This window comes from Cynoglossus semilaevis, chromosome 4, assembly GCF_000523025.1.
Source record: "Cynoglossus semilaevis isolate Cse_v1.0 chromosome 4, Cse_v1.0, whole genome shotgun sequence".
In the NCBI taxonomy this organism is placed as follows: Eukaryota; Metazoa; Chordata; class Actinopteri; order Pleuronectiformes; family Cynoglossidae; genus Cynoglossus; species Cynoglossus semilaevis.
The window spans coordinates 15,983,742-16,001,498 of NC_024310.1; the positions used below are offsets into that span (position 1 = coordinate 15,983,742).

Here is a 17,757-nt window from a genome sequence, read left to right on the forward strand (position 1 = left end):
CACTGGAACACTTCTGGAATACTACTTTTTTTTTATTTTGGCTTCTTTTATGTTTCATAAATAAATTTGTTTTCTTATGCCAAAAATATTTCTTGTTGGAATAATTTAAGCCACTTTCAACCTGAAAACTCCCGTCCTCTGTGTAAAACCATTTTGTATATAAAATGTTTGCTTAAGAATGTTATCCCCATTTGCATACAGAATTAAAACAATAGAAAAAAAACATTCTACATTCTCTAAAATGATGGAAAGAAACCGTAATGAAATGATGTTCTGTTTACTCATCAGCTCTGGGCCCTGCATTGGAGCATATTGTAACAGCAGCTGTGGCCATATGAACATAAAGACCTCATCACTGCAGCGCAGCAACAAGCAGCTAAATACAAGGGCATCAGGAAAGCTAAAGTTTAACGGCAGCACAATTAAAAAAAATGGAGACAATGAGAGACAGACAGTGTGTCGTTCCCTGAGAATTGTCATGCACGGGGCTGTAAATGCACCACGGTGAACGGCAGCTCTTTTCACTGATCGACAACTACATTTATTATATATCTTAGACGCATCACATCAATTTAGACTCAAATATCACAACACGTGGCAACGGACGCTTAGACCAAAAAATGGAATATGATATAACAAAACTGAAACACCATATGTTTCTGGTGGAATTGAAGGCATCAATGCATTGACTGTAATAGGTGATTAGATGACAGAGGAAAACGTCTGTAAGAAAGAGGTTCCTACGGTGCAGATGTGATGGATGGATTTATAAAAAGCCATCCCTGCTGTGGTCAGGACGTGACAGTGTTAAGTGCTGCTGACTGCTGAGCAGCACATGCTGATCACTCAGGAGCAGGTAGGGGAAGGTGCAGTCCTCCAAAGTAATTATAACATTCTTCTATAACATAAAAGCTTAAAGGGAACATCGGGGAAACACAGATTCTCTTTGTGTAGAGACAAATTCAAAAACTGAAAAAAAAAACTGTAATTAAATTTTGTTTTACCCCATGACTGATCGTTATCATCTTTCCATACATTTACATGGAACTTATATTATATATCTATTATATAATATCTGTTGATTTTAACAATGGTACGATCATTTGTAGCAGAACACTAAGTTGTGTTTTTTCTTTTTTTTTTGAGACAACAAACATTTCTCATTTTTATCCATTCAATTTTTCAAACACTGTGTTCATATGCACAACGATGGATAGAGCTGTTAATTATTCAGATTTTCCTAATAGCAACGTGAGGTAAGGTTAGGTGAGATGAGGTTATAGAACCACTGGGGAGCACACTGTGATTAGGCTGCATCATATTAATTAGAGAACCATGTGCTGTGATAGTCGGCAGGTCAATGACAACCAGACGTGTGGACTCCCAGACCTGCAGCTGCACAGCACATCTGAGCGAACACTCCAAACCAACTGTCTGTCCTCTGTCCCCTCACTCTACACAGTAATGAGGTCATATCAGAGAGACAGTCTAAAGTCTACGGTGGCCTGGAGGCAGCCGAGCTCCTGCTGGTCACTTCAAAATAAACCTGAGTACGTTTGTCATTTGGAGGGGAAAAAACTTAATTTGAGCCCCAGAGGACACAAATCTCCAGTGTTGACTTACAGGGGCAGAGTTTATGATTAATTTCATAGGATTTAATTAGTGGGGCAGGCACTGGGACCCATCGTTTAGTTAATGGCAGGAGTGGCAGATAGGACTGATGTTATGCAATTACGCAGCCCACTTTGCTGCGGAGCTTACGGCATAAATAATTCAGTGATTCTGATAAAGTCTCGTTGCACAGACGTGTGCGCCGCGTCGTTCCTGGATTTAATCACACGAGCCGACACACAGACACAATACACACGCTGGTGAATTAATGTAAAGCTCCCCCTGTGGGACTGACGGAGACATATTTTAGTCAGTGGTGACTCATCTGTATGTGCACATGTGAATGTAAGACATGGGCGAAACAGCATCACTGGCACCTGGTTACTATGACGATTATCAGCTAACACTTATTATATGTTATGCTGATGATGTTAGTGTTTATATGAGTAAATGTGGAAAACCATGACGCTGCCAGAAAACTGCTGGGTAACTCATGGTGTGGTTCCATACTGTAGCAGTCATCACAACTGCCTTACACGCAGAATGTCCAGGGTTCGAACCCCATAGGAACTACATACTTAATTAGTGCCTCTTGTGGCAGCATGTGTGGATTGCAGAGACTCACACTGTGAACGTTTTCCTTGTGAGACAAATAAGGGATTTAATTACTATTATTATTATTATTATTGTTGTTGTTGTTCTGCCTGGAGCTTGCATGTACTCTGGTGCCACTCCAGTGTTTTCTCAAGGTACTGCAGATTTCTCCCACAATCTAAAAGCGTCCAGTCTGAATTAGTCTTGGATTGATTGGGATTGTCAAAGCTGATTTGTCTCTATGTGGGACTCTGTGATGAACTGGAAAATTGTCAAAGGTGAAACCCAGTCCCCACCTGGTGGCTGCTGGGAGTGGCTCCAGCTCTACATGCCCTGATTCTTATAGACATTACTTCGGTAGATTGAGTCTGACCATCTGCACCAGAGTAGGACAATCATTTTCACTACGGTCCATAAATTCGGAAAACTATGTCCACGTGGACCAAGCTGCGGCATTTTCTTCTCTGAAGAGATAAAATGTTGCTTTTTCTCCGTGGCCTTCACATAAAAAGACACTCTTGTTGTATAACATGAGCTAAGGAGGAAGTGTCGGGCATTAACACAGGTTTATAGTGTGCACTGTATCTAAGAAGGAAGTAAACTTCAAAGTTTGAAGCCGGTTATAGGTTTCTGTTTTTGGATAAAAAGATGATTTTGTGTACACTCATAAAAAGATCAATAACGACAATAAAAATGGAACAATTCCACCTAAATCCTAGCCTTTGTGGCTCCAAGCATGGTTGACGGGCCATAATTCAGTCATGGTGGTTCTGGCAGTTAGTGGAAATAAGTCACTGAAAGAATACATGAGGCTTATCTGGAGGGACTTTAGCAGTATGGTGTCCACGGAGCCGAGGTATTGACTCAGCGGGGATAATGACACTATTTGGCTCTACCTGTGGGCTTCACATTCACTTACCGACCTGCCATGACTTTTATGGGAGCACGCACACATATATTGAACAATATGTGTGTGTGTGTGTTTGTGTCTGTGTGCACATACATCTGTACAAAGAATTTCCCAAAAGTGAATCCATCATTCTATTTTGAAGCACGGCGGGGGATGTACCCTGTCATTACAGGAGCACACACAAGGGGCGTCTGTTTGACCAATTAGTTCAGTGATCTATTACTACGAACAACACAAATCCAGGCCACTTTATCACGTGGTCCAAAGAACATCAGTCTGAAGAGTTATGTCGCATTCTAGCTAGCTATTATGTCATTGAGGTGGACCAGATGTCACATTTCTAACGTGGGGTAGGTAAGATCAAATGCTAACAGCGGCTAAGCTAGCAAATTCTCGATTTAGGATGCCAAAGCCTGTTTGTTCAACCTGTGTTCATTATGTGCTTTATTTGGTATGTTTTCATGTAACTGTGGTGCAGTTCCACCTGAAATCATGGGGGCAGTGTTGTCCAGTAAAACTCACAAGTGGCAGAGAAGAAGAATACAATATTTACTTTTAACATTACTGACTTTTATGTCAGTTACGTCAGCTCAAGTGGACAGAGAACTCACCTATAACATTTGGGACAAAGCATGAAATTCATTGGTTGAATCGAAGCTGATGTGTAGTTTAACGACAATCCTAACGTAAGGCTAACATGGCAGTAGGTGTTGAAACAGGAAGCATGCAAGTTCTACAGCAGTGAGGATCACCTCATCAGGCTTCAGCTTTTTGAATTGAGACGTTTCCGATATTAGCAATATTAGCTTAGAAAACCCTGGTGAAGATTGTACTCACTGTAGCCAAAGACTCTACTGCTGAAGGGGAAAACCAACAGAATTCAGACCACTGAGAGTCATGAATCAAAAACTAGTAAGAACTTGTCCGACTTGGTTCTGTAGAGTGATTTGGTTCCTGCTTTGCAGGATTCAGAGGCTACATGAGGTTTAAGACTCCGTGGAGAGAATATACGGATGATGGTCGGCTGCTGACATTGGTTTTATGACTTTCTCGAAACTGATTCATGCTCCGTAAATTTCACAGTTAAGCAAGGGGTTGTTATTTGTCAGATGTGGTCGAGTCCTGCGCTGACACGCAGACCATAAACCGGCCCAGCTGTTCTGTGGAAGATACTTTAACTGTAGTGTGTTTAACTAATTTAGAACAATAAAACAAAGCACGCTCTGTTAAAATAACAGGACATGAATCAAAGAATGGACTGAACCTAATCTCTTCGTTATTTTGTCTTTTTACCAAAAAAAAAAAAAAATTGTTTTTTTTTACATTTAGAATAAAACAATTTAGAAACTAAATTGATTTTTTTTCAGGTTTTGCTTTAAATGCGAGTTTAAACAGAAAAAAAGACGTCCCTTAAATTAGGGAACATCCAAAAACATGCAGATTACAGACCTGGTTAGTTGTTCATTCCAATATTTGGTGTGACTAGTTACAGTTAGTAACTAGCAAGACTGTATAGGTGGCCACGAAGTTGAAACAAACCCCCCCCCACACACACACACACGTTTTTTTTTTTTGCTGGCTGAAAACAATAAGTAGAAAGTTTTCCTTTTCTAAAGTCTACTTCAAATTTGAATTCTCTTCTCTCTCGAGTCTACATTTGGGATATTTGAGCATCAGCAAAATGAACACACTGTATCACTTCATTATATATTAACAAGAGAATAGACATTTGATAAATGTTGAAAAATCCTGAAAGCCTGTGGGCCATAGAGTGAAGTGGTCTAAACTTTGAGGAGACTGTGGGCCAGATCCAGGTCCATTCTGCTCCATTTGCACTTTTTATATTTCTTTTTTTTTTTTTAGAGCACTCTCTTAGACAGACAGACAGAGAGAGAGAGGGAATGACCAAACAATAATATTGGCGTATAAAAGCTTTGCAAACTTCCATTTACAAATTAAAACTAAATATATTCCATCCCATCAGGAATCTCTTAACATTTACGTGTCATTATGTCTTTTTAAATTGCTTCTTTAAAGTCATTCAAATCTTTTTTTTTTTGTGACATTTTTATGCATTTTTTCTCCACACTGATTTTTTTTTCTCTAGTCATTATTGATGTAATCCATCTTTTTTGACTCCATAACATTTTGCTACAACACAACAGTGTGTGTGCTTTGGTGTCAGTGCCAGTAGCATCAACATAACTGGTACTTTCTGCCCCAATTACTGTTGTAATTAGAATGCATCAGGACCTGGTGTAAACAACAAGATCTGGCTGAACTCATTTTATTATTTTTTTTCCTGCACCAGTGTAAATAACACGACAGAAAACAAAACTTTTCTCTGTTCACCTACACACTGACACACACACAGGCTGATGCTGTTTGCTGCCTCGTGTTGGTGAAGTATGAGGTCGAGGGTAGGAGGTTGTTTTTGGCACTGCTGCAGTCAGAGAAGGCCAGAGAGTGACATTATGCCAACCAGGCAGAACCCAGGAGAGCAGCGTGATAAATACCATCTCCTTCAGCACAAATGGCAGGGACTCTGAGGTATGTGGGTGTGTGCGTGGGGGGGGGGTCTGTTTATGCCATATACTGACAATTAATCGAAAAAAACACATGCACATATAGACAGGCAGTGGTATTTAGGCAGTCTTCACACCTAACTACTCATCAACCATCTTACGTAACTCAACAAATCTAAATGTAATGACAGGGTTTGGTGATTAAATATAAACCGGCCCAGGCTTTGAACCAGCTGGAGATGCAGCTGTTGGTACGTTAGCCAAAAAAATATGCAGGAAAACTACAGAAGAAAGAGCGAGTGTTCATGTTTATTTAGTGGTTTCTAATATGGACGACTGAAAATTATAGGCAGAGCCAGAGAGATGTTGTTTGAGAAGAAAAGAGAATCAACTAATAGTTTGACTTTTCCTACTGAAACACATTTATAATAATAATAATAAAAGTATCTTTTAGGCTCCAAACATTATTACACTTGATTACTCTTTATAGAAAATCAAACTGTGCTTTTTTCAATAATTGCTTTTCTTGTTTATGCCAATTTGATTCATTCATTGAAATGCATGAGTCGGTGTTCATTATAACTGCATTATGTTTTGATGGAACTGTTGCAACATTAAATCTTTATTATGGCTTTATCTCCGTTTAAGCACCCGGGGCTCAGGATTAGAAAATCAGGATTAGTCTTTTTATATGTCATATTATTATATCGCAGACATGGTGCCGAGAGAATAGGTACAACACCATACAGCAGAGCCATGATGGAAAACTAGATTATTAAAATAATTTAAAAAAATACAAAGTGGGGTGCAGGGCTTTGAAGGAGGTGCAGAGATGTTGTTCTGTGAGTCTTTTTCTTCTGACAATGGCAGAAATCACTGATGTTTGTTTTTTCTCCTCTGTTTGATGGGAATACTAGTGTTTTAATACAAGTTCAATGGAGTTTTGATGCTACTAGCTGAGCATATGTCTAAGTGGGACGAGGCTAAACTGAAGTCCTGTCGACAAAAGGAAGATGCTGCAGAAAACATTAAGGTGTGATTCACTGATATGTATATATATATATATAAATACAGTATATATATACTGTATATGTATATATGTATATATATATGTATATATATATATATTAACGTACAGGAAACAAGGGTTAGGGTTAGGTTAGTAGTTTTTTTTTTTAAGCGTTACACTGCTGCTCTTTGTGGGTCTTTACAGTAAAAAGCCTTCTTCTAGTTCAAGATAAAGGATTTTCATAACTCAAGTTTCAACATTCAGCCTTTTGTAGTGACAAGAAACTCCGGAAGAAAAAACATGCTATAAATACGAAGCAATCCACAGAGAGACCACGGAGTGAACGCTGAGGAATCCATATCATTTCAGTCCTCTCACACATACACACCAAAACTGGTTTTAATGCGTACTCTAACTTCAAACTGGACGTTGATCACCAAAGAAGCCTCTTACTCAGATGTCCCCACAAAGAAAACGTCCCCTCACAAACAGTGTTAGGGAAAACACTGTCCCCATGAATACAGTTATACCAGAAACACACATACACACACTGGCACACACCCTCACACTCACCTTCCTACAAAGGTCCATGCCTGAATGAAAAATGGCCAAACATTTGTAAAACGCCGTTTGTGGCAGGAAGTTACAGAAGACTTGCTGACTGTGTGAGAATCACAACAAAAGGGAACAAGTGCCATTGATTATCAGTGTGTTGGCAGAGAGTGGGACTTGTTCAACACCAACTCTGAAACGTCAGCTCTGCACTGACACCGGGGCTTTGGACACAACTTTGTTTGTCGGCTTTATCTATCTATATATATATATATATATATATATATGTACATGTAAAAAACTTGATTATTATAATACAGTACTACAAAGATGATACTTAGCATGAATTTGCAATTATCAAATACACAGAAGTACACAGATTAATCATGTTTTTGCTGCGTATTATGGTCTGTGTCTGTAGTGATGGACGGAGGAGCTGAATTTTTAAAGAACAAATTTAGTTTCTAGGTATTGATGTGTTTCTGTGAAGTCTCTGTAAAGTCACAATACAGACAATGAAAAAAGACGAGTTAATTGTAAATTCAATTTAAATTGCAGTCACAATGTATTTCACGGGTGTCAAACATAGGGCCTGCGGACCAAAACCAGCTCACTAGGGTGTTCAATCTGGACCACTTCATAAATTTTGAAAAATTAAAAAAAAAACAAATATTTTATGTTAGGATGTTTTTGTATAATTATATTTCATTTAATAATAAAAATAATAATAATAATAATACTAAATATCTAACATACTTGTACTTCTTTGCATGAAAACAAAAGGGAAAAACATGGACTTATTGTTATTTATAATTCTTTATGTTATGATTGTACTGGTCTGGCCCACTTGACGTCAAATTAGGTCGTATGAACCTGAAGTACAGTAAGTACGATGATATATTTAAAAATGAAAAGTGAGAAACATTTGTCATCACACAAAGGAAAAAGTAAAATTCACTGAAAATGAAGCAGTTAAAAAAACTCAATTATGTTTTTGCTTTTTAAGGTCTTTCCCACCGGAATGTACTTTTTTCATTCCGGTAAACAATAAACAACAAAGTTTTTTCACCACAACAAAGTGTCCCTAGACAATAGAACCAAAATGTCTCCAGAAGCATAGCTACACCAGGAAAACAAAAACACACACATTGACGTTGCATTTTAAAAGACTCTGAATCATTTGAAAGACAACTGAACTTTTCTGCCGATCAGGTTTCAGTCTGATTTCTGAGAGCTGAAAACCAATACATTTAAAGCAGTCCACTGAAAAACTAGTTTTTGTCCATTTAGTTCTGTGAGGACAAAGACGTTACGACAGAGTCGTTCAAATATATTAGGATAAATGGAAATACCTTTCTTTGTTAAAGTCTCTCAGCACAGAGAATAACTACACTAATGCTGGCAACTGTACTATTTATTTATGTCTTTTTTTAACTTGATCTGTGTTTGCCCAGAGCTAGACTCTCAACTCAGAACTAAATGAATCCCATTTTCTACAAATTGGAAGTGCAGGTTGTTTCATCTCTGAAGCAGACTTCTCCAGATCATCAGACTGAAGCAGCATCTTCTGTCTCTCTCTCTCTGTATTGTCACTCAGCTGTTTGTTCTTAGTGGTGCAGTCTTACCTATTCTGAAGGAGAGCGGGCCACCGGAGGTGCTTCTCACCAACATGGCTAAGAAGAGCAGAAGCGCCCAGGCTGTGAGCATCTTCTTTGACTCCTCATGGGTCCTGCCCCGGGGGTTGCCCTGTCACAGCCACCTGGAATAAGAACCACACAGAGGAGAGAAGGTTGATGTATGGACTGGACAGGCTGTGATGAACTAATGCCTTTGTCTTGTCTTATTCTGGGTTCAGTCTCTGACTGAATGATAAGTGTGCACCACACTGACCCACGCTGGTCGTTTTTGCCAGAGTTGAGAATATTTTACATTTTTAAAAAAAAGCCGAGGAAGGAGTTTAGAACATTTTTCAAAGGTAGAACTGACATCACAGACAGTGATCGGGAACCGACTTGTTCTGGAGTCCCTTTACTGTCTCCGCAAAAACATTTCAAAGTCTTCCCCATAACTAACATTGTTAAGACATACATATACGCACAGATGTTTGTGTTTTGTGGGCACTATATAGAGTATATATATATATGTATGTATATATATATATACATACATATATATTTATACATACATATATACAACGTATATATGTATGTATATTTGTATGTATATATGTATACTATACATATATACATACATTCTCTAACTCCAAACCCTAATATACTGTATATATAACAGATATATGCATAATATTAATCCTTGCACTCACTCTAACCCTAACTCCAAATCTTGAACTTCAAGATAACCTCTCACTACAAAATGTCACCAGAAAAACAATGTGTTCCAAACTTTTTCCTTACAAGTTAGCTACACCAGAAAACAAACACGCAGCATCACAGGGTGTAAATATTCAAAGTGTCAGATGATAATAGTAACAACTAAAAAAAATCAAACTTCAAATAAGTTTGTAATACAGGATGTTGAGGCTGTTCAGAGGTTACTTTTCTGCTGTCTCTGTTTTATGTTTTTAAATCAGGTTCGCTCAGGTTCTAAAGACTGAGTCGTCGGAAAAAAGTTTTTACTTTGAGCAGAACTCCACGTCCCAGTGAAGCAGTCTGATCTACTGGGGCTTCAGAGGACGTAGGAGCCAAATGTGGAGCAGTGACCTCATGTCGATGGCCGACTGATAAATTAGCGCACAGAGACGTGAAGCGAGCAGGGATTTTATGTCCATCCAGGTGAAGAACGGCAGAATTATCTGCAGAGTCATTTTTCATCTCTGTTTTGATTCATTTTTTTCTTTGCAAAATGACGGCGTCTGCAGGTTTAGACACGTCTCTGTGAATTCACCTGCAGAGTCCACCGCTTTACCGAAAGTGAGAATCAAGAAACTGAGTTGTTCTGCAAAACAAAATCAATAAGAGCTACAGAGTTAAAAGCAAAAAAAGTCAGAACTGTTGAGACTTTTACAGAGTGGAAGTTCACTTTAGAACAGAGTGATCTGTCAGACTGTGTTTACATTTTGTCTGTTTTTTACTCTTTCACTTCAGCCTTTGTTTTGACTCCTGGCAGATGCTACAGATGCTAACACAGCATAAGTTATTACCCCTGTTATAGTTGAAATTAGAGACGATAATATTCTGGTCTGCATGCTGTGGCACAGCGGTAGAAACTTTTATGCTACGGTTTAAGTCTGTGAAATTAGGCGAAACTCAAACACATAATGCCACAGACGCCGAGCCCCGTGTCTGTTGGATTATGTGTGTGTGTGACTTGATTATCTCTCCTCCTTCATGTTGTTCCAGAAGCCGTTTCCTTTCATATTTTTTACCAGCTGCTCTGCGTGTGTTTGTGCTCCTCTAAGTCAACAGGAATGTTTCTAACATAAATATTTGACTTATTCCTCTGGCGGTGGAAATTGTTTCGGTTGTATGTTCCTGGTTGGCAGAAGAACAACAGAGACCACGATCTCAGCGTCGGGAGCGTCAAAGATTTAGTGTTTACAGCAGTTTTCTCTAATCTCATCTGCCTGCTGTTTATTATGTCGACACTTGGGCTCCTGCTGCTGATGTGTGTTCAGATGTTCTTTTTTAGTTTGCAGGCCATGTCTCTGGGTTCCCGCGTAGAAAATTCTGTGTTGGAAAGGATTGCTGAAATATCATCATCATCTCAGTGTGTTTTCATGTCCAAAATAAAGTTTGTTTTTTTCAAACCCCTGTGTGGAGTTTGTGAGCGTGGGTTTTCTCAGGGTTCTGCAGCTTCATCCCACAGTCCAGTCCAACAAGCACAAACCAGAACAGAATTTATAGTAACATTTGTGTACTTTGCTTTCCATTTATTTTTATATTGGACAACATTGGTGAAGAATACCTAGTGGCCTGAACCTAAACAGCAACTAAATCACATTTTCCACCTCAATTCCAGGTTTTAATGTATGGAGTTTGTTTTGATATTAAATCATTTTTTACATTTAAATTGATTATGTTATAAATGTGGTTAAAGTGGTGGTTAAGAAAGTAGACTTCGGTCCAGGTTTCTGGTTTGAATCCACAAGCTGCCACATTACCGCTGAGGTGCACTGAGCATGGCACCATCCTGGGTAACATGCAGAGGTCACAGTTCGTTGTGTGCAGTGGTGTGCTGTGTCACAATGACAAGGAGTTCACTGACACTTTTCCACTGAAGTGGCTCTGTGTTGGACTGGGGAACTGTCCATGGCACTGGACACACTCTAGTCAATGCCTTTACTGTTGAGTACAGGGTTTAGCTGAAGCTCCACTAAAAAGGTGTGTAGGTCAGTACAGGAAATGGAGACGTATCAAAATCGTGGGGCGCTGGTGCACAGTGTACCTCAAAGTTAGAAAACAATGACAGAAACGCTGGAACTGTTTATGTTTATACTGCTCAACAACCAGGCTAAAACACAGGTACATGCAGGAGTGAAGGAGAAAATGTGCACAAGAAACTTTATCCAACTAACTCAAACTCCGAGTTATGGCTTCACAAAGAACTTTGTCACATTTGAAGGACCTGAACCGACTCACACCCCGGAAACAGCATTTTCCACCTTAATTAAATCTGCAAATAGAACAACCTTGACTGTACTTTCTTGAAATAATAAAAATAGAAACTCGAAGCTTAAACTTGATTTTAATGCATGCCGCAGCAGAAGTCACTGCAGGGGTTTTATTACCATAAAGTGAAGACCAGCCCATGGTAGGTTAACGGAACGTCACTACTTCAATAACGGCTTGGATTTAAAGCGGAGATTGACGCTGTATTTTTCTTTCAACATTTCCTGATCTTTTTTGTTCTAACTTGGACACAAATTGACGTGTGGTACTTTTAACAAAAGTGGATGAAATAAAAACTCCTCATCTGCTGATGTCAGGCTGCTGTGATGTGTCAGAGTTTTTGGATTCTGTGAATTCCAGTTTTAAGCTAACAAAGTGACCTTTCCACCTTTCCAACTCCTCTCAGATTTTAACCTTTAAGATTTTCTATCAAAAAGTCCCATCATTCCAACTAATTCCCTTCATTTCTGTAAAAATCCAAGAAACCACCAGAAGGTTGTTTCTTCCTGTAAAAACCCAAGAAACCACCAGAAGGTTGTTTCTTTTGTTTTCCACACACAATCCCTAGCCTTTAAAACCAACCCTGAATGATAAAGTTTTGACTTTTCGCTGTGAGTCTGAATATTTAAAAATATTTCTTGACCTTGTGACATGAACACATTGAACAGAAAACCTTGTGCTTCCTTCATGTGGTGGAATTTTCTCCTACAGGAGAGTGTGGATTGTGAAAAGAAACAAAGAGAACAAGAGCACAGATTACTTTTACACCGACTTGGCAAACAGGGCCAGGCAATCAGGCGATATAGAGTCGTCCTTGTTGCATTTTTTGGCATGGGCTTCCTCTGAATACTGAACAGGCTCTGGACTGGGGAATAAAATGCTGGATACTCTGTCTCTTCCTTTTGTTTTTCTGCTCGCATAAAACACGGCCCAGGAATGAGGAGGAGAGATGAAATCAGAAAAAAGATGACTCTGGTGTAATGGTCACTGTACTGAACGAGGTTTGGGGAAACAAAGGCTTTAGATGTGAAATTAGTCTGGAGTGAAGTGACATTCTTATTTGGACATTATATATTAAACTTCAGGGAAAAAGGACAAAAGTCCCAGAGCAGATGAGGGGAGAAGAAAGTTGGAAAAAAATGCCATTATTGTAAAAATTTAATAATAACGTAATGTTTTAATGTAATGTAATAATTAAAGTGTAAATATGTTAAAAAAATTTAAAATGAGGGAAAAACCCATGACCCTAATTTATTGTGCTGTTATCAATGACCAAGGTTTAGGCCAGGGGTGTCAAACATACGGCTCGCAGGCCAGTTTGATGGAAAAAATACCAAACAAAAAAAAACCGTACACTTCATGTTTTGTAAAACTATATGTCATTATAACTAAATAATAAAATAATTAAAATCAAAGGTCATTAAGTGGCGCTTTGGCCCAGAGGCATCGTCTCTGTCATTGGTGTGGACCCCCAGGGTTCACCTCCTGGGCAAGATCGAATCCTGGTTAGGGCGGTTGGTACCTTCCAGTGGACTCACCACCCACAGGAAGGTTCAGGGGGGTTGGTACAGTGCAATGTGATTTGGGTGGCGGTCCCGACCTGGTAACGGATAAGCGGACGAAGATGGATGGAAGATGGATACGATTTATCAAATATACTTGTAAAGTGGACTCATTGTTATATAAAGGTTATTATGTTATGACTGTAGTGGCCCAGCCCACTTAACATCTAGCTGGGTTGTTTGCAGCCCCTGCACCAAAATGTGTTTGACAACCCTGGTTTAGGCAATAAATTGTGGCACATGAGGATGAAAAGCAACTGATCTTCATCTGAACTCTCTAAAGGGCAGTTGTTTGAAATTCTAATGCAATTCTAATCTTTGATATTTGTGTTCATTGCAGGTCGACCTTTACTTCATTTTCATATATATATGTACACACACAGTATATACATAGTTATGTATAAATTGGATCTGCATATATAAATATATGTATATGTATATATGTATTCATATATATACATATAAACATACTGTATGTATATATACACCACATATATAAACACACACATACATACAGTACATGTGTGTGTTAGTACGAATACAGTACATACATAAACACTCTCATCTACACATTAGACGAGAGCTGTTCAGACTGTGGACGCATTGAAAAACATCACATACTTTTCCTTTTCAGAAACTCACATGAAACGATATGGGATGCGGACCACATTCACTTCTTATATATTTGAGGAAAGATGAATAGGTTGTAAGAATGTTCTCTAAAGTTTCTGCCCATAAAGATGTTCCAAGGCTGAAGCAGAACTAATTTCCCAGTTTTTCCAGGTTTATGGAGTCTTTCCTGCCATCTAGAGCTGCTGTTTACGCTTGAACCTATTTGGTGGAGTGGATTTCAGGGTGTGACACGACGACAAAGACTCCCTCCAGAATTCTACAAAGGAGGAGTTTGAAAGAGAGTTGACAGAAGTGTCTAGACTGGTGTTTGTTATTTTCATAAACAGATTTTTTTTCTTCATTTTCACACACATTCGATTGTACAGTACATCTAGCAGCATCAGTGGGAGCAGGTGATTGTGGAGGTGCCCCTTATTATCATCCCAAACAGACTGATCTTCAATCTTTTTCTTTTCCACCCATAAACACATTCAATTTCTCAGTCATTGAGCCAAGTTTGCCTGGAGTGGCAAACAAACTGCACACAAACTTTTGAAGGAGACGCTGCAGTGTTTGTTCCACAGTCACAGACAGACAGTCAGGGCGACAGCTGTCTGTCTGTCTGTCTGTCTGTCTGTCTGCAGCCTCCACCACCTACAGCACCATGTCTGCCTTCTTCCACCAGGCAATAAAATAAACATGATAGAGCCTGTGCTGCATTAGAGCCACCAGTCACGTACAGTGGCAGGCAGAGTACTGTGTACTGTGTACTGTATACAGTCCAGCCGTGAATACTGTTCAAGAGCTCCTGCCTTTTCAAATACACGTTATGAGTGGAGTGAGAATCCATAGGAGTGAAAAGTGGAAATTTCCATCTGCTACATGAGCTTGTTGACAAAGAGGTCCCAGCATTGGTCGCTACTTTATACAAAATCAATCTGATAATTGTATTTATTTGTCATCAGCTGTGAGCTGATTGGTCTATCAGCCAGAATACACCCCCACGTAGTACCTGCCATTTAATTGAATTATTAATAAAAATAACAATAGTTATTTATCTGAAGCTGAACCACAGACGTGTACTTTATACTGCATCACCTGCAGCGCCCATAGAAACAGAGGCGTGGGGAGACTTAACCATTCGTTCAGATGAAGGGAAGACCTTGAGCGAAGGTCCTTGAGAGAAAGTGATGGTTGGATGGGATTAGATGAGAAAATATACTGCAGGTGTTTCATTAAAAACTGAAACAACATCTCCTGGTTTTTTTTTTTTGGGGGGGGGGGGGTTGGCTTATGGTGAGTCAAAAGATCCTAAAGCACCTAATTTCGAAGGCATCTGATTTTAAAAAACTAAGCCACATTAAGGCTTCTCCAGGTGTCTCCAACAACTCTTACAATTTTTGTTTTTTTTTACTAGGTTTTTCGAACTGTTAAGATGGAAACTTGATAAAAGCAGGTTTTGATTTGGCTACATATTTTCTATTTTATTATTTTTCCGAATCTGAAAGAACATTAAAAAGGAACTGGATTCAGTCCTAAAACCAGACAAAGAAACAGGTCGTGAACTGGTGTCAAACACAATGCCCAGAATTCCACAAAGAAGGGATTCTCTGATGGAAACACTGCTTTGAAAGGTGTTTTGACTAAAACAAAACAAAAACAAAAAAAAATAGAATATGTCATTGAAATTTCTGACTTATTTCACATTTCTAATTTCAGCAGTTAGTAAGCAGTAGGTTGCTTTATTGCTGTTGCAGTTTTTAAAAATCTTGAACCATTGTATTAGAAACTAGAACAGCTATTATCAAATAAAAAACTAAAGCAAAAAACATATTCAAAATGCACACTTCAAATCCGCTTTTTATTGTATTTGGGATAACAGTAATAATTACTATTATAACCTGACTAGGAGTTCAAACCCACAATCAACTCAAATCAATTCACTGTCTGGGATCACATCGACACTGGTGTCTGATTAATGTGGAGTTTTTTTTTTCTCCTGCTGGCTGAAAGAACCCGAGACGTGGCCTGTGGAGAAGCAGAGATGCTTCAGGGAATGATGAAGCCTTTTTCAGAAGCATTAGAGGAGAAATAAAAGAGAGAGCCTATTTAAGAAAAATGGTCTGAGAGGAAATGATGAAAGACAAATGGCAACTGAAACACAGTGTCGTTATCAATCTCTCCCGCCCCGAGGGTCTTTCACCTCTGGGGTCCTTCACTGTGTTGGTGTACTTACATCTAACTCACACACATTTGCTTTATATATATATATATATAAAACACTTTATACTTTATACTTAGTGATCTAAAAGTCCTCTAGTGCAGATTTCCCAAACTGCTGGCCCGTGGCCCCTTCCTGGCCCTCGACTTGTCCAAAAAAAGGTCATTTCTGTTATTGTAAAAATGTTTTGTTTGCACATTGTTGTTTGTACAGTAATATTATATATAATTAATATACAGAAATACATTAATGTATGATCAAACAAAATATTATTACACAAATATACACAATATTAATATATGTCCAAGTACAAATCTACACCAGGTCACACTGTGTTTACGACTCTCTCACAAAGGTAAAGATACCACCATATAGCAGCTGTTATATTTTACAAATGCAAAACCGTATTGGGTGATTTCTGCAAGTCAGCAGCAGGTAAAAAAACGGTGGGTTTCTGCATCGGCAAAATACTTTCTGAGTGGAAAAAAAAACCTTGTTGCTGACAGTGAAAATTTGACTGTTTGTATAGAAAAGGTGAAGTTTTTCTGCAGGGACAATAATTGCCCTGTGACTCTGAAACACTCTGTTTATGTAAACACTGACAATGTTATTGAGATTACAGCAAAAGATTTCTAACTTCAACAGTTTTGTTTTAGTTATTGGTTCCCAGGGGGCTGTGTGTTTGTGGATACTGATTAGGATTTTGTGCTGATACCATAGCATTCCAGGAAGAGTAGTCTGCCAGGAGTCGTAACTGCCAATACAGAGTACTTTCGCCAATACTTATTTAGGTTAGGGTATGTTATAGGTGGGCACAACTCTGTGGTGAGCAAGAAAATGATTTGCGGGTAGTTTTGTGTTTTTCTCATCAACAAAAGATGCAAAGGAAACAAATTATATGAACAAAATGTTTTTAAACCAACACTGTCATCACATTAGACACAACATATTAATAAAACAAATGATAAAATGAATAAAAATCATATTAAAAGAAAATGTTTGCGAAGATAACAAGGCTTGCCGAACAGAAACTGAGCAGAGCTTTCACACCACACACTGTCTCCTGCTTTCTGGAAAACAGTATCACTTTCAATCATGGTTAAAACCAGAAGAGCCGGTACCAAGGTGTTCTTCCTAAGACACATTTTCAAATACGAGTATGTGTATTTCATTTAACTACAAGTTTCTACTAGTTTGCAACGTTCACTGTTATTTATTAATAAAAAACAACAGCCATTGATATTTTTCTTTTTATCAGCAGCAGAGTATGGAGTCTGGTACGTGGCAGGGTCGTGACCTGACCATCTGGAGAGTCCAGTTCTCCTTCACTGATGTATTTGATGTAGGCTCTTGGTAAATAGCTCCACCATTCTGGGCCACTCATGTCCAGCATATGGACTGGACACGAGTGGCCACTTCTACAAATTTACACTCTGCATATACAAGCATAAACTTCTGTTCTCATTCCCAGGAAATGAAATGAAGCTGATTAATGAAACAGCAGGGGCGTCAGTAGAAGAACATCACTACAAT

At 38.7% G+C, this 17,757-nt stretch overlaps 1 protein-coding gene across 1 annotated transcript in view; it reads right to left on the reverse strand.

Moving 5' to 3' along the window:
• grik4 (glutamate receptor, ionotropic, kainate 4) overlaps positions 1 to 17,757 on the reverse strand; it is a 261,758-nt gene that overhangs the window by 140,326 nt on the left and 103,675 nt on the right. The window contains 1 exon segment of the mRNA XM_025055124.1: positions 8,827 to 8,960. Within this exon segment, the coding sequence (XP_024910892.1) occupies positions 8,827 to 8,908 (82 nt within the window). The 5' untranslated portion in view covers positions 8,909 to 8,960.